Source organism: Lagopus muta, chromosome 21 (genome assembly GCF_023343835.1).
Source record: "Lagopus muta isolate bLagMut1 chromosome 21, bLagMut1 primary, whole genome shotgun sequence".
NCBI lineage: Eukaryota > Metazoa > Chordata > Aves > Galliformes > Phasianidae > Lagopus > Lagopus muta.
This window is the reverse complement of record NC_064453.1, coordinates 1004560-1025119: the sequence shown is the minus strand read 5'-3', so window position 1 is coordinate 1025119 and position 20560 is coordinate 1004560. Positions and strand designations below refer to the sequence as shown.

Below are 20560 nucleotides of genomic sequence, written 5' to 3'. Positions count from 1 at the left end.
ATGGAGGATTTTGAGTGTAGACACGAGGTAGATTCAAATCCAAAAACCCCCTCTCCAAAGCAGACATATATTTTGGAAGCGTTCCCTTTGAGTTCTCAGTTGTGCTGTTTGATATGCTTTGAATGAATGCTGCGCATTCAGCACACAGTCCTGTCTGAGTCAAACCCTCACTCCCAGTTACTCGGAGATTCAGTGCCGTTTTCTTCCAAAAAAGGAGACCTTGGACTCAACAAAGGTTAGCAAAACACGCGCCGTATTTCATCTGCTCTTGTCCCAGAAAATGGCCCTTGTGTGGGGTTTTTGTGTGGGATTTTTCCTGCAGTAGAGCGCTGACTTCTGGACAATGTTGCATTATAACAGAGCTCCTGAGAGTCAGTGCAACGTTTATAGAAGGGCTTAATTATCATCGATTTTCCTCTGCTCTCAGAGAACAGAGATTTCCACTTTTAGCTTGCTTTTAAAGTGCCAGCATCCTGCAGGTAGAAGCAGGTTGGGGATTCTCTGTGTTTTACCTTGCAACTTTCCTTCTGGTGTTTAAATGTCTGGTTCCCAACCCTTCCGTGTTCTTTAGCAAGTCCCTTTTGCTCCTTCGCTGTCTGTGATGAGGACATGAGGTAGGAATGCCCAGCACATGGGCACCATGGATGTTAATTCCTTCTGAAAAGGAGCAGCAGTGCTGTGTAGAGTGAGGAGTACCTGGTAATGCTCTGTGCTTCCTGAAAATCTACCTTGAAACAGCATTAGGACAGCATGCAGAGCTGGGGAGGCAGAACACACAGGCTGCACGCAGCCCAGCCTGGCTGCTGGCTTCGGCACGGCTCTCCTCTCGCATCCCTCCAGGATGCCCTCTAATTGATTCTTGAATTACCCCCGGTCCTCAGGCACTGCCTGCCAGGCTGCCGTTCCTCCCATAAAGATGTGCTTCCCGACGTCTGTTTTGAGTTTGTTTTGCTTTAATTTCCTTTCAGACCCCCGTGTCCTGTTATCTGCATTAAGCCGAAGCTAACAACTAACACCGCTGTCTGCTGTGGCACTGCAGCTCGCGCTCAGCTCCTCACAAAGCGCTCTCATTTTCTTTTACAAAGCAACGACGGCTCCTTTTTGAGCTCCCCTCTTCCCTGTGTTTAAGTTGGTCCTTCCGTCCAGGTCGTTTATTTAGATTAAAACCAGCAGAGATCCAAGCACCGACCCCTCTGGGACCGCAAATAACGCCGCCCGCCGCCCTCATCCCAGCGCTCAGACGTTGGACGTTGCTCCTTTGCCTCTGGTTTCTATTTTTTTAACAAGCTCTTTATCCCCTCTCCCTGCATCCGAGCCTGGGTCTGCATAGCTCATAGTTAAAGCGAGGACCTGTCAGAGGGAGCTTTTCAAAGACTTCCTGAACATCCAAATAAATGGGTGGATGGGGGCCGGGGCGTTCGAGCCGTGCTCCTGGCAGTGCTGCTTTGAAGTGCCTGGAAATAGAGGGAGCTGATGGCACAGCACTGCTGGAACTCAGCTCCTGTTCTCCTACGGGACGTCGGGTGTTGGGATGCTGCAGTCTGGAGGGTTGCAGAAGCCTGGCAGCCCACGGGTCTGATCCTTGTGTTGCTAGCAGAGAGGGAGAGAAAGCTTTGGAAGCCTGAGAAAGCTGTGGTTTAACACGAGATTTTGCTTTTTTCCTCAGTTAATCATGAGGAAAGGTTCATGATTTGAAATATTTTAATATTTTTGCAGTGATTTAACAGTAGGAAATTTGGAGGTGGGCGTGGAATCCACGAAGAAAAGAGAGAGAGTGTTTCATAAATGTATCTCTGCTATTCCCAAAAATAATATCAATTTGGTTTCGGAGAGCAAATAAAAATTGCAGCTGTAGCACATCTGGAAATGGTGCACGTGTTTCACAGTATGGACTTTTTACACTTGCACCTTCTTCTTGCATTTGGATCTGCTATGCTTGTAGGAAACCACACCACATCCTTACTGTCAAGGCAAATCCAGTTTTGGTGCTTGAGTAAGGGAAGGGAAAAGTGTGGGAGGAGGGCACTTGTGAGCTTTGTGCCACAAGGAGCTATGGTGCAGCTGGGATGCGTTTTGCCCTTACACGGATCCTGTTGGGATGAGAGGGTTTTAGGAACAGTTGTGTTTTGTCCCGTGAGTGCACAGGGTTTGCAGAGCTTTGCAGAGAAGGGTTCTGCTTCCTGTGGGCTTTGGAAGCGTAGCCATGAGGAAAGTGCCTTTGTTAGGTAGAGGTGATGGACTGAAAGGGGGGATCTGATCGGGCTGCTTTGGAGGAGTTTGGCTTTCTACCTTCGGTCCTGGAGCTCCTCTCTGCGGCTCAAAGCTGCCCTCTGCAGTCGTGCTCTGCCCGCAGAGCTCAGAGCATCACCGTCCAGAGGGAAAGGTAACTACAGCCCGGCGTCCAGTGCATCTGCCCCTGCAGAGGGGTGATCCAAAGAGGAACATTTCTTCGCTCAGCAGTTCCCCCAAACACCCTGGCTTGGCTCCGTGCGTTGCACATAGTTCAATGCAAACCAGATATTCGCTCCATGGGAATGGGTCTGACACAGTTTGGAAGCTGTGGTGTATTTCTTGGGAGCCGTTGTGCTATGATAGCAGCCATAATGGTCTTTAAGGCTCTGCTGCCTGTATCTTGAGGAATTTCATGGATAAATTCAGGGTTTTCCATATGTCCACATCAGTGCGCCGTGAAGGGCTGTGCTAGATAGTAACAAGATTATAGTTTTGATCTCCCTTTCTTCTTCTTTCTCCTCTCCCCATGCCAGATTTCACCTGCCTCCCCTGCAAAATGTGAAATGAATTAATTCACCTTTTGTGTTTCTACATTCATGTGTGGGGGAAAAAAAAATGTAATTATTTTGTTTAAAATTCTTATTTGTTTGGACGGCTCGCTTCTTAATTAATCCTAATCCTTTCTTTGTGCTCCTTGAGTAACAATAATATCAGATTTGTCTGGAATGATTAATGCCTCTTGCATTCCAGCTCCTCAGCCGAGTAAAGATTTATAGACCAACATTTTTCTGGTTTTCTGGTAGTCAGATTTTTGCGTTGCCTTTCTTTTTTTCTCCCCCCTCACGTTGCACTCTTTGGCATTTGCTTCTATTTTTCAGGTGTAAATACTGTGACAGGTCATTCAGCATTTCCTCCAACCTCCAGCGGCACGTTCGAAACATCCATAACAAGGAGAAGCCATTCAAATGCCACCTGTGCAACCGGTGCTTTGGGCAGCAGACCAACCTGGACCGACATCTTAAGAAGCACGAGCACGAGAACGTTCCAGGTAGCAACCAGCATTGCTCTGGGAGAGCTGCAGGCAAGCAGCTGAACGATGGATGGGGCTTCTGGAATTGCGTGTGCCACCCATAAATGCTGAGTGCTGCCTGTTTTTCTCTGTAGTTCAAGTCTGGAGGACATAAGCTTGTGTAAAATAACCTTATTGTGCAGTGAGAGGATTGTTGCATGATGCTCCTCCTTTATTTTCTCTCTTAACGATGACTTTGACAGCATCTGATTGTTTCTCCTGTTCTCTTGTCTCGTTTCTCCCACTCAGTGAGCCAGCACTCTGGAGTCATTACAAACCACCTTGGGACCAGTGCCTCTTCCCCCAACTCGGAGTCAGACAACCATGCACTTTTAGATGAGAAAGAGGATTCATATTTCTCTGAAATCAGAAATTTTATTGCAAATAGTGAGATGAATCAAGCGTCAACGTTAGCAGACAAAAGGTAGACCAGCAAATGAAATGACCTGGTGGCACGCATTGTTAACGTGGTTCAAAGACCAGTCAGCCTCTGTCCTGTAGTATTTGATTTAAAGCACTCAGAAGAGAGAAACGTCGTGGTTTGGAATGGAAAGCACCACCAACTTCAAGTGCTGAGCCCAGTGTTGAGTCTTTTCAGGAGATGACCTGGGTTAGGAGGAATGGCAAGGCGGGGGGCCTGGGAGGCATCTTGATTTCGCCTTTGTTTTACAAACCCCATTTTGACTGAGGAGTATCAAATCTGCCCAGCTGTGAGGGAGCTTCCTCAAATGGAGGTTGTTAGAATGCAGTACAGAGAGGAGGAGGAAAGCCCTGTGTCCCACAGATATTTTGAGGGATGGAAAAGCATCGCTTAAATGCAGACTAGGCAGAATGCTAGTTTGAAAAGCATTTGGGTTCATGTGTACTTGGTGTGCTCGTTGTCCCTGCAGGCACTGCAAAGGCTGATTTTTAACTGCCTAAAACATGTCAGTTTCCCTTTTTTTGTAGTTTAAATAGTGTGCATATGGACATAGATAACTCTAGATATTTGCATTCATGCACACGTATGAATTGAACGCAGTCTTATGTTACAGTGAAGATGCATGACTTACTCATTTGATCTCTTTCTTTTCATTTGCTTCCCCTCTTGGCCAAACACTTCAGGCCAGAAATGCAGGATATTGACAGCAACTCCCAGTGTCACGGATTAGCAAATGAGAAAACGGAAGATGTGGATGATGAAGATGAAGAACTGGAGGAGGAGGATGACGACAGCCTGACAGGGAAGTCACAGGATGAAACGGTGTCACCCACTGCAGAGCCCCGAGGAACGTACGAGGATGAAGAGGATGAGGAGCCCACATCTCTCACCATGAGCTTTGAGCACACCCGAAGGTGAGGTGGGCCGTGTCCTTTGGGAAGTCGTTTGGGGGCCAGACTTCTGACCCTGTGTCAGTGGTAGATTGTGACTGTTTTGTTTCTCAGGCCATATATCATACCTCAGTTTGATTTAAGCGTTCACTTGACTGATTCCATTTTCACCATGGTGAGGGATACAAAACAAGTGGGCTGCAAGGAGAGGCTGTGATAAGATGTAGATCCAAGACTTGAGGAGTTTGAGGCAGGAGAACAATTAGTCCGAAACAGAGAAGAGCTTTTGCAGGGCACTGCAGTTCAGGGGTGATGCCTGTCTTTAGTGCTCTGGTTGAGGCAGAGGGAGAAGCACACGTATGCAATCCGTGTTGTACCATGCTACTCATTTTATGTGTAGCAAAACGCTGTTGAGTTCAAGTTAAACCACCAGCATTTAGGGAAAAGGTAAAGATTTTTATTTCCCAGGGTCGAGTGATATTTAGACAACTTCGCCACTAAGATTTGTTGCACCTGTATAGGCTTAGTGCTCCTTTTTCAGCTTCAGTTTCCCAACTGCCATTTGTACCAAATATCCTCGGATGCAGAGCCTGCATCTTATTTAGTCTCAGTGCTTCACTGCTTTCACTGCAACTCAGAGGAGACACAGCAGCGTTCTGTAGACATTGATCCAGTGCCAGATGTGTCAAGGAGCAGCCAGCAGCTGGACACCTCTGTGCAGAAGAGCAGAGAGAGCTTTAGTCAGGCTGACTCACAAAAATCCATCACTCCGATGCTTGTAGGTGCACAATCACGCTCTCCACCTCTTCTTTGTGCCTTGCACTCTGTGTCATTCTCGTTGTCTGTCCGTCTGTCCGCTCACGCATGTGGCTTGTGAGACCCCCATGTACGTGCATGCAGGAACTGGTTAGCACCACGCTCGTGTGTGAACGGTGCCATGAGCTAACAACAGGTCAACCCCTTCCCCTGGTCATTGGTACAGGTGTATTGAGGAGGACGAAGCCGGCTTGTTAGATTTGGAGCAGATGCCGAATTTTGGGAAGGGGCTGGATCTTCGCAAAGCAGCCGAGGAAGCATTTGAAGTTAAAGATGTGTTTAATTCCACCTTAGACTCTGAGACAATAAAACAGACTCTGTACAGGCAGGCTAAAAACCAGGTAGGTATATGCCAGAACATTCTACCTAGCTTGCTGCCAGCGCGTCCTATAGCATTAGCAAGCAGCTGGCCTCCTTCAGCTGAGGTTTATTTTCCCTTCCCACTGAGCAGGAGTACTGATGGTAATGAGGGAATCGTGTGGGAACTGTCTTGTCGCAGCTGTACAGAAAAATGGAGAAGAAATGGAGTGGGCATCAGTTTTAGGTCACCCAATCAATTTATCATTAACCCTGTGTTGTGAGAACATGCTTATGTAGGACAGTAGTGGCATCTGTCTGTTTTTATCTGTCTGTATAAATGTTTTTTCCCAACTGTTATTTACTTCTACTTTGAGATAGCTCTTCAGTTGGTTCACAGTAAGAAACTCAAGCTTAGTCCACGGAAACTATAATAAAATGTCACTGTATTTGATTACAGAGAGCATAATAGACAGTAGTATTGCCTTGACTTGCAGTCCTTCAGGCATCAAGAACTTCCTCACTTATCTCCCTGATTTCTAAAAACAAAACACAGAAGGAGCATTTGCTCTGTCAGCTCAGACCCACCTGGAAGCCTCAAAGTGACACCTCAGCCCCTGCTGTAGTTTAGAGGAAAATCTGGAGGTATGGGGCACATCCATTTGTGCTTCCCACTTTTTCATTGCACCAAAACGTTGCCTGGTTTCATGAAGTTCCTATCTTGATCCGCGTGGAAGGACTCACACAAAAGACTGTGAGAGTGAAGGTAGATCACTGTTGTGGGCATACTCAGTGCCTCTCACATTAAGCCTCTAAGAAAGGTGCTCCAAATTACCACCCAGCACAAGCTGCTTGCCTGAGTCCTCTGTGTGTCCCATTACTAATATGGCAAAGGCACTAACCATGTAGGAAAGCTTGCTCCTTTAACATTTGACCTACTCTGTTAGCTCTATCCAATGCTTGGCAGAGAGTTGTCCTCTGGGGCTGTTGTTCTTTTTTAGAAGCTTAACACTTCCAGGCTCTTTCAGCACATACCTACAGTAGGTAGATGAGCATGCTGACATGACAAGTAGCTCTGATTCTCGGCCTTCAAGGGGCTGAACTTGGTATTGTCATCAGTGCAGCTGCACTGCTGCAGGTCCAGCTGTACTGAGCATTGTACCCATGTGCCAGAAATGCACGATTTTTGCTGCCCTGCAGAGGAATAGAGGCAGGTGTGAGGTGTGTGCCATGTGCCCAGCCTGGCACGGAGCCTTCGGTTCTGTGCAACCGTGGGGAGTGCTGGCGTTATCTGCATCAGCCCAGGCTGCCACGTTCCAGTAGGTGGAGCGGCGGGTGCCATCCCTGCATGTGGATGCAAAGCTCGACCTGCTGGCAGGGACAATGCCACTTAACGTTTTGTGAGCTGGTGCTGTGAGCTGGTTATTGCAGCACATCCCACGTGCGAATTCACACGTCCCCTGCGTTGCTCTCTCCTCCCGCAGGCTTATGCAATGATGCTGTCCCTATCTGAGAACGCTCCCCTCCACACGTCCTCCCAGAACTCCCTGGGTGCTTGGTTGGACATGGCAGGAGCAGCTTCAGAGTCGGGGACCTTTAACCCCATCAACCACCTCTGAGAGGTCCGCAGGGCTCTGTCTGCAGTCGCAGCGAGGAGGCGGCGGTGCTGCGCTTACCCCAAACCCCAGCAAGCAGAAGATGGGTGCAAGGGCCTCAGGGAGCGCCTGGACTTTGGGCTGAGAAAGGAACCTGTCGCATCTGACCTACCAGACCTGCGTTTTTACCACAGTTTTGATTTGTAATTTATGGCAATGAACCTCTCCGCAACTGGATGACCCTGACGCAGCCCCCAGGATTTCACCAAAATAGGAACAGCGTAAGCAAGACACGAATCGCTACGGCGTGATCCGATATCAGTCCCTGACATTACAAGATGGGATCACTGAGCCAGCAAAGCCCTCGTGGAGATGGAAGCCTGACACCATTGGGCAGCTTCATCCCTTCAGCTCAGTCGAATAAGGAGGCAACAAGGAAACGGAGCCCAGTGAGACCCCGTCCCTGGTGCAATTCTGGCAGAGCTGCTGGAGTTGCACCAGGGAAGGGTAATCCAGCCCATTTTGCTGACCTATAACAGAACCTGAAGTTGTGTACTCCCACTGAAATGCTGTCCCGTGCTCAGTTCCTGGCCAAACACCTTTTCTGTGCAAAGCTCCTGAACGTGAGTCGCAGTGTCCCAGCTGAGAGCTCCTCAGCCTGCAGCAGTGCTGGGGTCGGGCTGTTGTTGGGTCACAGAAACGTGTGGTTGGTGGTCCTCAGCTGGATGTCCATGCCTGCAGTGCTGTGTGGAGAGCACTCTCCATCTCTGTGGTGCCTCAAGACGGAGCTCTGCTTGGACCTGGAGCCTCTGGAGTGAGAAATGGCTCTTGGTCTGCACTGCCCCGGGGTCTTGTGCTGGAGCTGTTGGGTCTCATGGGGAGGGTGAAGAGCCATCAGGGGTGGGGAAGGTGGCCGGGGTGGTCAGGATGGTTGCAGTCACTGTGTTGTTTCCTGCAGTGATATCTTCTCAGTGTTGGTGGTGGTTGGGAATTGTAGAAGAAACATCCTGCTCATGCTGTTGTGGTGGTTGGTTGGCTGTGCATGGCTGCGGCCATTGGTTTTCATAGGAAGATGTCCTAGCTTCAGCAGCATCAGGGCTTTGTGCCCCCTATTCAAGCACACAGCCAAGAATAGAATCATCTGTCTGACTCTAGAATTGCTTGCAGGTATGTTATGAGTGATTTCAAATCTCTTCCAAGTCTCCTGTTGTTCAGTGGCCCAAAACAACTTCCAGAAGTACCGTTGCTTGTGCTGCTCTGCAGTGCGAATTGCTGAATTGGAGCACAGCCTGGGAAGCAAACAGACCTGGTGCAAAGAGCAGCACTGGCTGTCTGGGTAACGTTAAGGGTGTGTGTCCTGAGAATTTGCTAATTGCAGCGTCGTCAGTTGAAAAGTTCCAAGGATTGGGCAAGAGTTGGTGCCGTGGCACCGTGCTCAGAGCCAGCCAGCTTGGGAAGAACATTTCCCATTGGTTTTCCCATCAGTTTCCCCATTGGGTCTGGTTAGGAACTGCAGAACTGGGCTCGTGGCTGCTGTCAGAGGGGCAGCGTGTGGTTTGTCTGCCTGTGGATGGGTGGTGTGCTCAGTGCAGGGTGAAGGAACACAACACGGGAGCCTCATCCTGGCACACTGAAGCCAAGGAAACAACTACCCACAAAGTGGGGGTTATGCTAGGAACCCTTCATAGCGTGCTGTCAGCACCAAGAGCAGGCTGTTTTTAGATGGCTCGCGGAGGAAAGCATGCAGGATATCCTTAGTATAGAAGGAGCAGAAGGTAAATGAGCAGCACCGGCGTATTTTCTGAGAAAATTTGCCCTCCCTGTTTGGTTTTCCACATCCCTCTGTGAAAGTGCCCAAGGCCCTGAGCCCGGCCGAGCTGCTCCCTGTGTTGGCACGAGGCTGTGCTGGTGGTGGTGCAGCACCCAGTCCTGAGAGCACAGAGCTGGCCCCGTCCCACCCTGGGCACCATTCCCACCGGGGCAACAGAAATAATAAAGAACTGTTTCCTCTCCGGTTGGAATTTCTTTTAATCTGTAAATAACTTGTAATTTTTTGCTAATTCTTTTCTTATTTTATTTCTTCCTTAACAGTATTTTTTTTTTTTTTTTTTGCATTAGATATATCATTATTGTGAAGAAATAATGTTAATATAAGCACGTAGTGAAGGACCAAAATGGTGTAACTGAGGTTGTGTGTTGTATGAGGGAGGATGGAGAGGTGGTGATGTGCCAAGCGCCCGCGGGCTCCTGCTGTTCTTGCTGCCCGTTCTCCAGACAATCATTGGTTGTGTTCCATTGGCGAGCCGGTAGCGTTTGCCTGAGCTTTCTATTTATTTCCTTGGTGGGTTGGAAAGCAGGAGCAGGCAGGGGAGCACGCAGCCCTGCAGAGGCAGCGCTGCCCATCGGGGGTCTCAGCAGGGGCCGGGTGGGCGGCGCTGCGCTGTGGGGTTCGGGGCTCCCGGCCGTGCGCAGGGCGTGAGGAGCAGAAGGTTGGGGAATCATGAAATGATTTCTCCTTTCCTTTCGTTGTTTGTATTTCCTGATCCAGTCCTCCTCCCGTTTTCTCGAGCCAGTGCCTCTTTTTGTGTTCAGGACCTCCCGACTCCCCCCAAGTTAGCACTGATGGCGAGTTTTCATGTTCCCCCAGTTAAATAAAGAGAAAGCCTCGCTGAATTGCCGTTGATCTCATAGCGCTCATTCGTTGCACTCGGGACGCGTAGCCAACCCGTAGGCTTTGTCGTGGCTTTGGCCAAAAGCAGTCCCTGGTGCCAGGGCTGCTCCCCGGGGGCACAGCTGGCTTCCCATCTTGCTGCAAGGACCCGTGGTGGAAGCTTTTCCCTTTCTCCCCGCTCAGCACTTAAGACTCTCAGCAGACGCTCTGGCAAAACGGCTCCTTGTTCCCTTCCCACAAAAAGCGTTTGGAAAAGCACTTGCACAACGAGGTGAACCTGTTTGGACTCTGAGCATCAAAGCACTGGATGTTGGTGAGCCCCCGGCCGGCCCCGACCTACTGACTTGGTTCCGTTTGTGCTGTACTGTGCGCCGGCTGCCGGCGCTGGTCACAAAGCCATGAACCTTTCCTGTCGTGTTGAGTGATACTGTGATTAAATGATTCCGAGGTTGTTGTTGTTTCGTTTGGTTTTTGTTTTGTTTTTTTTTTAATTATTATTTTATTTTTATTTTCGGTCTCTTTCTTCTTATTCTTATTACCACTTTTTTTTTTTGTTTTTTTTTTTTTTGGGAGGGGGGGGAGGGAAGGGGAAGAGAAAAAAAAAAAAAAAGAATGAAAAAGCTTAAAAAAAAAAAGAAAAAAAAAAAAAAGGCAGCTTTGATTTTTCCAAATGTGCAATTCAGACGTGAACAAAGTAATTCTGACAGTAATTCTCAATGTATTTTACGTTCTCGTTGCTCTCTTCAAAGCCAGAGGTGTTTGCCCTGATGTCATTTCCAGCCTGCAGAAGATGTAATTTAAAACATATATATTGTGCTTGCGAGAATCATGAATCTGTGCATCCGATGTCATTCCTTTTCCCATTGTTACAATACAGATATAATTTAGTTGTTTGGGTTTTTTTTCCTTTAGGGCTGTATAGTGTTGTTTTTTTTAAAAAAAAATCAATTGTAAATGTCTGGTTTTCACATAATGTTTAAAAAACATTGAGAAAGAGGATGGTGCTTGTTCCATATCATTCTTGATTGTATATTGCTTCTGTTATGTTTATAAGTAAACTGTGCATGACTTGTGTTTAGCGGTCATTATGGTGTCTGTTTGTGAGATTTTTATTAAAAAGAAACAAATCCCGTAGATGCACTTATTGTAAATGTGATTAGATGGTTGGTCTGAGGCTAGAAGCCTCCAACTGCCCAGGAAGAAGGAAAAAAAGAAAAAAAAAGAAAAAAAAAAGAAGTGTTGGCAGTTATTAATTAATATGGAATCGCTTTGTTGGGAGCATAATGAAATAAGAGAGATGAAGTGTAGAAAATAATTTGAAGAAGCGATTTTTTGCAAATTTTCCTTTTGATGCTTGTGATAAAAGACAAATGTACTTGTGTAGAGAAATTCCTTTAAAACAATGACTAGGAAAAGCTGATTTTGAGGTTAATGCTGTAGAATAGGAATGTATACCAAATGTAATCTTTCCAATGCTACAATGAATTTATACATGAGATTGATATGCAATAAACCTGTGTGCTTTTATAAGCCATGGTCCCGTGAGCTTTGTTTGTCGCCCGACGCATCGGCGTGGGGTCGGTGGATGCTTTGCTGCAAGGTAAGAAAGGATGGGGCTGGAGGGGGACTGGGGCCAATGGTGTGAGCTGCAATGCTGATTAATGCTCTCTGCTTCAGGAAGTCGGCGTGCTGCCCGGAGGATGGATCCTTGTTCTGTGCATCGGTGCTTTGTGGGATGGTTTGGGGCTCAGCTGAGCTCTGTGCAGTGCAGCAGCCTCCTGGAACTGGCAGGGAAGGAGAGCATCCATCGGGTAAGGGAGTGCTGAGAATGGGGTGATTGTCAGGCAGGGCTTGGGGAGGGGAACGGAACTGTTAGAAGGGCACTGCTGACAAGTGGGACTTTGTCATCTAAGGAGCATTTGAGATTCGCTGTAAAGCAGGGAGAAAAAGGGTCCCTTTTTATGGGGAACAAAATCAGAGCGGGGGCAAAAAGGGGGAGGTCAAGGGAAAGGTGGTTCCCAGGACAGAAGGGACACTAGGGGACACCCCCAGCCCCAGGGGGGCACTGAGCAGCTCCCATCCCCACAGCCTGGGCCGGCTGCACCCCCGGGACTGGTCAGCTGCCTTTAGAAGCAATGGGGGAGTAGCTGACCGTGATGCTGCCTGCTGGTGAAGTGCCTTGCAGGAGTTTGGTACCCACAGCACCTGTCTGGGGCTGGGAGAGATGCGTGAGGCGGATGGGATTCTTGTTGAATCGTCGCAAAGCAGCAAACATCTCTTTTTTTTTTCTTTCTTTCCTTTTTAAATCTGATTTGCATCTCATTTTGTCCATCGTCCATCATCACCCCCACCCGGCAGGGGCGGACATGAGGATGGCAGCAGCAGCAGCAGCAGGTGAGCTGAGCTCTTGGCCCCGCCCCCTTCTCGGCCCCGCCCCTACGTGGCCCCGCCCCCCGTTGGCCCCGCCCCTCTCCGCGCTCTCTTTGGGGCCGCCGGTAGGTGCGGGGTTGTGGCCGGGGGGGGCACGGGGACCCCCGGGGGAAAACGGGACCGGAGTTGGGCTCAGAACCGGGACCGAGCGTAACCCCGGGGTGCTGCCGCGCTGCTCTCGGGGCGGAGCGGTTCCCTCCAGCCCCAGCCTTGCGGCCCCGCTGCCCCCGCTCCCCCACCCGGAGGAATTTCCCTCCCGTGCCGCAGCTCCGCCCGCCCCACTCGTGGGGGTGGACGCCTCGGGGGTTCTCGGCACCGCCTGCAGCTGCCAAACGGCCGAGGTATGGGGCGGGGAGGGGATCCGAGGATGCATCTGGGGGGCTGCGGTGGCGCTGCTGGTTGCAAATCCTTCCGGGTCCTTTGCGGGGACGGGGCTGTGCGTGCAGCCGGGGAGGGGGAAAGGCGGAACGTGGCGCTTCTCCCGTCCGCGGGTTTCCTGGCGGCCCCCAGCGTCCGTCCCCCACCCAACGCAGGGAAATAGAAGCGTCGGATCAGAGGGGTTTTGTTGGTGCGGTGCTTTGTCCCTCTGCCAGGAGATGTGTCCTGGTCCGGGCTGTTCTCTGCTGCGTGGCCTTTGGAAGGGAGTAGCTCAGGCGTGGTGGACAATGGGATCTCAGTTTGGAGAAATTAAACCCGAGTTTTAACTCGAGTTATGCAATGGAGCAGTAGAATGCTGTATGTGCTGTATCTGCGGGGCTCAGCTGTGTGGCTCAGCAGGAGGTGGGCAAGCTTAGCTCCTAGTGAGAGATGGAGCTGAGTGCTGGAGGGGCTGTGGGGACACCGAGAGCCCCCGTCAACTCCGTGGGAGCTGAGGCTGAGCATCCATCAGCCCGCTTTGCCCCTGGGCTGTGGGTCCATCAGGATTGATGCCCAAGGAGTGCAGTGTGGGGTCCCCAGCGGTGCTGTGATGGTCAGAGTGAGCACCACAGGGACAGCAGTGCGGGCTGTGCCAGGCTCCCCGTGCAGCACAGTGAGCTATGACATGCCTGTATGAGGATACCTTAGCAGAGGAAAGCGTTCCTTCCCTGTCTGTCCATCTGACTCTCTGTCTCTTGCACAGCTCTCCACTCCCTGTGCCGCTGCCATGTCCCGCAGCCCACCAGCAGCCGAGGACCAGACCTTCCTCCTGGAGTACCGCTGCCACCCACTGAGATCCGGGCCCCCTGCACCAACCTCCCCTCCAGGCAGGCGCAGTCCTGACTCCACCATGAGCTGCTTCCCCATGGCTGAGCCGCGCCGCATCGTGCTGAGCACCGACAGCCCAGCTGCGCTGAAGGTGGGCACGCAGCAGCTGATCCCCCGGAGCCTGGCGGTCTCCACCAAGACCAAGAACCCCACGCGGAACCCCAGCACTGGATCCGTCCCTGATGCTGCGTGCTTGGGGCAGAAGCGAACATCTGTCCCCAGCGTCACACTGCAGGAGGACACGGAGGAGGATGGAGGAGGGATGCTCAAACGCAACCTGAGGAGCATGTCGTACCGTGCAGCCATGAAGGGCACGGGCACGGAGATGGAGCCTGTGAGCACCGTGCCTACTCTGAAACCACTGCTGGAGGAGGGAAGCGCTCCGCCTGCCCGCAGCCCTGGCAGAAGCAAGGTGGGTTTGGTGCAGGGATGGAGCCTGGTGGTGATGGGGACAGGGGTGGGCTGAGCTGTGTGCCTGCATCTGTTGCTGTATGGCTGGCATGGAGCTGGTGGGGCTGGCTGAGCCTGGGAGTCTGCCTGGCATCAGCAGCTGCTTAGGTTCACAGAGGGCCTGGAATCTGCTTCTGCAAGAAGCAGGGCTGGCTCCTGTGGGCACTGCATGGGCGTGGGTGAAGCAGCACTGCCAGCACCCAGGTGCCGGGCAGGCAAAGTCCAGGTGTGGGGCAGACAGACAGGAATGGCAGCGAGCAGCGGCAAGCTTGCTGAGATGGTCACCCCGATAACATGGGGCTGGAGCTGAGTCACTGCAAGCAACTGCTCAGAGTCAGGCTGGGGGAGCAGGGCGGTGTGTGCGGGCTGCTCCCCTTCTCGAGGGCACTGAACGCAGCTGGTGGCACTGGGACACAAGGTGTGAGCTCTGCAGCCATCAGGGCAACATGGCGGCAGCTCCTCTTCTTCCTCCTGCAGAAAAACCTCGGGCGGAAGCGGGTGCAGAAGCACGGCGGCTCATTCAAGGACCGTGAGTGCCGCTTGCCCTCATCCCATGGCCTTTTCTCTGTGCTGTCATTGTGAATTCCCCCTTTTCCAGTCCCTTTGCTGCACGTGTGCCGTGTGCCACTGCATTCCTGCTTGCTGGGGAGGACGCAGCCGCACTTGCAGCTGGAACACTCCTGGCTCTGTTTGCTCAGAGCAAACACTGCTGGGGACGTGCAAGCTGCTGCTTGACCAGCGCTGTGCAAAGTCCGTCCCAGCAGGGCGAGGCGGGCTGCAGGAGGCTGTGCTCACTCTGCACCTCTCCCCACGCAGAGCCACGGCTGTACCAGGAAATCCGTGAGAGAGGGCTGAACTCAGTCAGCCATGAGTCGGACGAGGATTTGCTGGAGGAGCCCAACCCTGAGGAGCCATCCCTGCCTGGTGCTGCCATCGTGGTGCGGAGCTATCGGCCTGCACAGGTCACCTGGAGCCAGCTCCCAGAGGTACACGTGCCAACCTCCTGCTTTCCTATGTCTTTTGCTTGGTCTGAGAGGGCCAGGCTGTACCTCGCTGTTGTTAATGATTATTCCTTTGCTCATCCATCCTTGCAAGTAGGCCCTTACGGCACAAGCAGGTGCCTCGCTCATTGAAAGGCAGCAGGGCAGCGTGTGTTTTAAGGTCAGAGCTGCCACCCAGTAGGGAGCAGCTCATCCTGCAGCACTGTGCTGTGGGATGCTTTGGGGCCAGCTGGGACACGCTGGGCTCCCAGCAGGTCTGGTCTTGTGGGATGTGTCTCCTGTTTAATGCGGAGTGATCCCTGCCTGTGAAGCAGCTCTGCTACCTGCAGAACCACACGGTTCTTGTGCAGGCCCAGCAGAGCCATTTTCTGCACTGAGTTTCACCCACAGGTGCTGGAGGCAGACTTGCTGAAGAACATAAAGCCTGAGGAGCGCAAGAGGCAGGAGGTGAGCACACGGTGTGCCAGGGCTGAGGGCACGTCCTGCAGAAGTCCTTGATGCCAGGCAGTGCGTGGGATGGGGGATGCTGAATATGCCTTTTCCAGTCATTATGAATGTAAATAACATACAGTTGTTATTAAATAACAGATGGGCATCATTGGTGTGAATGAGATGCAGTTGGCTTTTAATTCACGCCCTTGCTATGCCAGTAATAATGCAGTTTCCTGTGCTGCGTCTCCCTGCCTCTCTGCTTTCAGGCGATGTTTGAGATCATCACATCAGAGTTCTCCTACATGCACAGCCTGAGTGTGCTGGTGGGCTGCTTCAAGAAGTCAGAGGAGCTGAAGGAGACCATGACCCAGACGGAGCACCACCACCTCTTCTCCAACATCAGCGACATCCTGGCTGTCAGCACCAAGTGAGTGAAGCATTGTGACGGTAGACCTCTGCAGCTCTCTGATGGAGGGGCAGCATCCCTGGAAGTGCTGAGACATCCATCCCCTGATTGTATTTCACCCAGCACACGTTCCTATAGTGCTGCAGCATCACCTTGTTGTTGCACAGTCACGATGCTGGGTCAGTTTTGGCTTGAGGGATTTGTCAGCAGGAGCAGCACATAATATTTTGAATAGCAGTGCCCGGTCACATGCCTGCTGCAGAGCTCCCCATCACTGTGCTGAGAGCTTTCCTGTTTCCTGGAAGCTCCCAGCTGGGAATTCCCAGATGGGATGCAGGGACTGCAGCTGTGTGAGAACCAACGCGGGGGTGGCAGGGCCTTGCTCTTCCTGCAGCAGGGATGGAGCTCACTGGGCAAGGGGAGCTTGATGCAGGGGCTGTGAGCTGCCCTGGCGATGCAGGTGGCCCTGCAGGGGACAAGGTGCGCCCTGAGCACGTGGTGTGTCCCTGCCACCAACCTGGGCATGGCTCTGTGTGTGTGGAGCAGCTGTGCCTACTGGCTGTGGTGGCGTGGGAAGCACACACAGTGTGGAAATGTCATTTCAGAGCAAAGAGTTCAAGGGGTTCTGCTCAGGGGAGCATGTGGTGTCTTGGGATGGTCTGAGCAGAGCCTGTTCATGGCCAAGTGCGTTGCAGTTTGTTTCTCTCTTTAGGCAACCTCCCGAGCTGTGCAGCTTGTGCATTGCTCTGGACAGTTGATTTCTTTAATTCCTAAACCAGAAGGCTTTTGCTGCCTCAGACCCAATCTGTGTTTCTGCAGAGGCACCACCTGCCTGCAGTGCTGGGATGTGGGCAAGGCTGGGGATGAAGCAAAGGCCAGAGCTGGGGCGGGATCCCTGAGGGTAAATGTGTGAGGGAGGAGGAAGGACATGAGCTCGTGGAACAGAGCAAGGCATGTGGGGGAAGGATGGGCTGCAATAAACTGCAGATCTTCTCTGTCCTGCCCTGGTGAGTCATGCAGTGAGACTGTCTGACTTCCTCTCCTCAGCTTCTTCCAAGCCCTAGAGAAGCGACACCAGGAGAACGTCCTCATCCCCGACATCAGTGACATTGTGGAGGAGCACGCCTCCAAGCACTTCAACCCCTACATCAGTTACTGCTCCAACGAAGTCTACCAGCAGAGGACACTGCAGAGGCTGCTGTGAGTATGGCTCTTACAGGGAGCTCCTGCAGGTGGGGTGTATGAGGGGTGCATGCAGAAGCCGCTCATCCCAGAGTGTGCTGGCGGTGCAAGTGTGCCCCAGCCTTGGGTAGACTCAATGTTTCCAGTTGTTTTTCCATTGCCTGCTGCTCCAGCTGTGCTCGCTGTTGCTGAGCACCAGAGGCAGCACTGCACTGTGCTACTCATGCATGGGAATCCCCTGGAAAACCTTGATACCTGAAAAACAGCGTTAATGAAGATTTCTTGTCCCGTTCCAGAAAGACAAACCCCTTATTTAAAGAGGCCTTGAAACAAATTGAAAGGAAACCAGAATGTGGAGGGCTGCCACTGATATCATTTCTCATTCTCCCTATGCAGAGAGTAACGCGGCTTCCTCTGCTGTTAGATGTAAGTAAGTCGCACAGCAGCATTGCTTGGCACCTCTGGAGAGGGGAACTGCTTCCAGGTGTTGGTTTGCTGAGCCACCAGAGCCTTCTGCTCTGACCACAGATCCCAGCTCAGCAGTTGCTCCGCCATCGCTCTGTCTTGCAATATCACTAAAGCCTCTTGTCTTGACATTCTAGACAGTCTGTCAAAAAACACAAGCATGCACTGCAGCGTATGGAGCTGCCACCAGAGCTCTGAAAGCCATCAGCAAGGTGAGGAGGGCTGCCTGCTCCCCATCTCTCTCCCAGCACTTTGTTTCTCCACCCTGGTCCCAAGCCTGCCCTTCTGCCCTCTTATTTTTCCTTCTTACATCAGTTCACTTGACATTCTCACTGCAAATAGCTGTGGGATGGTACACATCTTTTCACTTGCCCATTTTTTTCACTTGATGGTGTTTTTTCCTTCTCCTTGTCCTCTTTTCTTCATTCTTCCTTGGCCCATCCTTTGTCCTTCTCTCCACTGTATCTCCCACTGGTGCTTTCCCAGCCTCAGAACTGCCATGGAGGTGAGTGCACTACAATTCTTACTTGTCTTATTGGGGCCCTCACCAGCAACACTTGTGCCATCCTTCCTTTCATCTACCCATTCTCCCTTGTGTTTTTCCAGCTGGTTAAGAACTGCAACGAAGGAGCTCGTGCAATGGAGAGGACAGAGCAGCTGTACACTCTGCAGAAGCAGCTGGAGTTTGGGAAGAAGAAGGTGAGGGTGCGAGGCGGTGGGGCTGAGCAGGCTGTGGGCTGGAATAGCTGCCTATTGCTGTGGTGTTTTCATCCACCTAATCTGAGTTGTCTTTACCTGCCATGTGTGAGACAAATGCTCCTTCAGGTTTTCTCCATTGCAGCCTTTTCCCCTGATCTCTGCCTCCCGCTGGCTGCTGAAACGGGGTGAGCTCTACCTGCTCTCCTCTGAGGAAGGAGGAATCTTCCGTAAGGGCTCTGGCAGGGTCTGCCACCTCTTCCTCTTCAATGATGTCCTGATCATCACCAAGAAGAAAAGGTACAGCTCAGGGCCTTCCCTTGGCACAGGACTGGTGGGTTCATGTCTTGCTCCCCCAGGCAGCATTAGGAAACCTCGAGGCTGCCGTGTTGTGGCTCCGAGGGAGGCATTTCTTGTGAACGGCTCAAAGCCATCGGGTAGAGCCCACCTGGGGGTGATGCCATGCGGGGAGGAAGCACTGAGAAGCCCCTTCTGTCCCTGCTGCAGTGAGGAGAGCTACACCGTCATGAACTACGCCATGCTGGACCAAATCTCAGTGGAGAAGGTGGAGACCACAGAGCCTCCATCCCCTCCTCCTGGCCGGCCAGGCGGGCACCTGCTGCGTGTGGCCATGGAGAGGGACAGCGAGGGCCGGCGGGAGGAGGTGCTGCTGTCAGCAGAGACACTGTGAGTCCTGAAAGCCTCCATCCCTGGGGGGAGGTCTCTCCTGCCAGCAGCAGGATGCTCTCCGTGGCCTTTCCTACTCATGTTGGTTTATCCTTTGCCAGGAGTGACCGGGCGCGCTGGGTCACTGCGCTGATGCACCGGGAGCGAGAGCAGCCTGACAGCACTCCCCGTGGAGGTAGGGGCCAGCGTGGCCACGTGCATGGGCTCCCACTCAGCCTGGGATGCACCGATCCCATGTTCTTAACTGGTTCTGTCCTGCCCTGCAGACCTGAGTCAAGTGGAGATAACCCGTGCCTACATGGCCAAGCAGGCAGATGAGATTTCCCTGCAGCAGGCTGATGTGGTGCTGCTGCTGGGCGAGGAGGATGGTGAGTGGGGTCTGTGGCTCAGGGCACGGCTGTGGTGGGGCACGGCCTCGGTGGATCTTCCACAGCACTACAGTGAGTGAGCTCTGTGCCCAGGATACCGGGCCTGGAAGGCTGACAGAGCTCCAGCAGCCCCGAGGCCTCTTGCTGTGAGTGTTTCCCAGGTGTGCTCACATCCCATTCTCCTCCCAGGCTGGTGCTGGGGTGAGCGGCTGCGGGACGGCGAGCGGGGCTGGTTCCCCCAGGACTGTGCTCGACCCATCACCAGCCGTGTGGCCGTGGAGTGCAACGTGCGGCGGATGGAGCGGCTGCGGATCGAGACGGATGTGTAACAGCCAGGCCTGACCCCATGGGAGCTCCAGAGCTCTGGAGACTGAGCCCTGCCAGGAGGCAGCAGGAGAGCCATTCTTTCTGGGTTTGTTGGGCAGGGACTGGTTGTGGTAGCAGTGTTGATGGCCGTTAATTGACATGGGACCTGGCATCCAGGTGCCTTTGGCCAAGTGTTAGGGCGTCCTTGCTCAGTGCAGAGCTGGCTTTCCTCTACAACTCAGCACCAAGGAGTGGTTGAGGGTCAGGGCAGGGAGTGGGGCTGTGACCGCTGAGCAGCTCAGGTCTGTTTGGAATGGAAGGAGTGCTGGAGGCAATGGGAATGCTCAGGGCAGCATTGCTCTGATGTCTCTGTTTGCATCAAACTGCCAAAGGACGAAGGAGACCAACAATAAATTCTTGGATCTTAATGAGACAAACGTCCTCCTTGCCCAAAGTGCAGCAGTGGGACCCCCACCAAGGAGCCAGGTGTTCCCACTGCTAACAGTCAGCAGGAAGCTCCATCTGACAGCTGTCTTTGCTGCTGGGTTGTGATGGATGTGGCTCAGGAGCCATCCTTCAGAAGAGCTGCAGTGACATTCACAGGTAACTAACTGAAGAGACAAGGTAAAAAGAAGTTCAGTGAAGCTGTTTATTTCTGTCAACTGTGGAAGAATGAGAACTGTGCTAAATGGGTGCTAACTTAAAGGAGACAAGAGGCTAAGAGACAAATGCTACATGAAAACAAGCAGCAAGGTGTATTAAGAGACAAAACCAGTAAAAAACAACCATGATCTGAACAATGGAGTTTCTGCATTCCCTGCTCAGAAAGGCACTGTGCTCAGAGGCTTTCCAGCCCACCAAGGAAATAAATAGAAAGCTCAGGTGCATGCCAACAGCACAC

General features: G+C 52.1%; 2 protein-coding genes across 20 annotated transcripts in view; both read left to right on the top strand.

The window, feature by feature from the left end:
• Positions 1-9431, top strand: part of PRDM16 (PR/SET domain 16) — a 212125-nt gene extending 202694 nt beyond the window's left edge. For 14 of the 15 annotated variants that reach the window (XM_048967893.1, XM_048967892.1, XM_048967894.1 and 11 more), the window contains 5 exons: positions 3111-3280; positions 3551-3725; positions 4406-4636; positions 5595-5769; positions 7210-9431. In XM_048967893.1, coding sequence (XP_048823850.1) covers positions 3111-3280; positions 3551-3725; positions 4406-4636; positions 5595-5769; positions 7210-7344 — 886 coding nt within the window. In that variant the 3' untranslated portion in view covers positions 7345-9431. The remainder of the gene's footprint in view (positions 1-3110; positions 3281-3550; positions 3726-4405; positions 4637-5594; positions 5770-7209) is intronic. The other variant, XM_048967895.1, reaches the window with a different exon arrangement.
• Positions 9432-12361: 2930 nt separating this feature from the next.
• ARHGEF16 (Rho guanine nucleotide exchange factor 16) lies at positions 12362-19689 on the top strand. Of its 5 annotated transcripts, none has more exons than XM_048967909.1 (15): positions 12362-12385; positions 13542-14078; positions 14594-14645; positions 14933-15102; positions 15508-15564; positions 15816-15976; positions 17003-17155; positions 17434-17563; positions 17740-17814; positions 18089-18301; positions 18444-18598; positions 18806-18985; positions 19087-19160; positions 19252-19353; positions 19543-19689. In XM_048967909.1, the coding sequence occupies exons 2-15, from the start codon at positions 13566-13568 to the stop codon at positions 19680-19682; spliced, it is 2175 nt and encodes a 724-aa protein (XP_048823866.1). In that variant the 5' UTR covers positions 12362-12385; positions 13542-13565; the 3' UTR covers positions 19683-19689. The 5 variants fall into 5 exon arrangements, with proteins under 5 accessions (XP_048823866.1, XP_048823865.1, XP_048823868.1 ...); XM_048967908.1 differs by lacking the exon at positions 12362-12385 and adding an exon at positions 12450-12486; XM_048967911.1 differs by lacking the exon at positions 12362-12385 and adding an exon at positions 12493-12762.
• The last annotated feature ends 871 nt before the right edge of the window (positions 19690-20560 follow it).

Coding starts and splice junctions, on each gene's coding strand:
- ARHGEF16 (XM_048967909.1), top strand. CDS start 13,566: ATGTCCCGCAGCCCACCAGCAGCCGAGGACCAGACCTTCCTCCTGGAG. Junction 17,564..17,739: donor GGCTTCCTCTGCTGTTAGAT/GTAAGTAAGTCG, acceptor TTGACATTCTAG/ACAGTCTGTCAAAAAACACA. Junction 17,815..18,088: donor CTCTGAAAGCCATCAGCAAG/GTGAGGAGGGCT, acceptor GTGCTTTCCCAG/CCTCAGAACTGCCATGGAGG.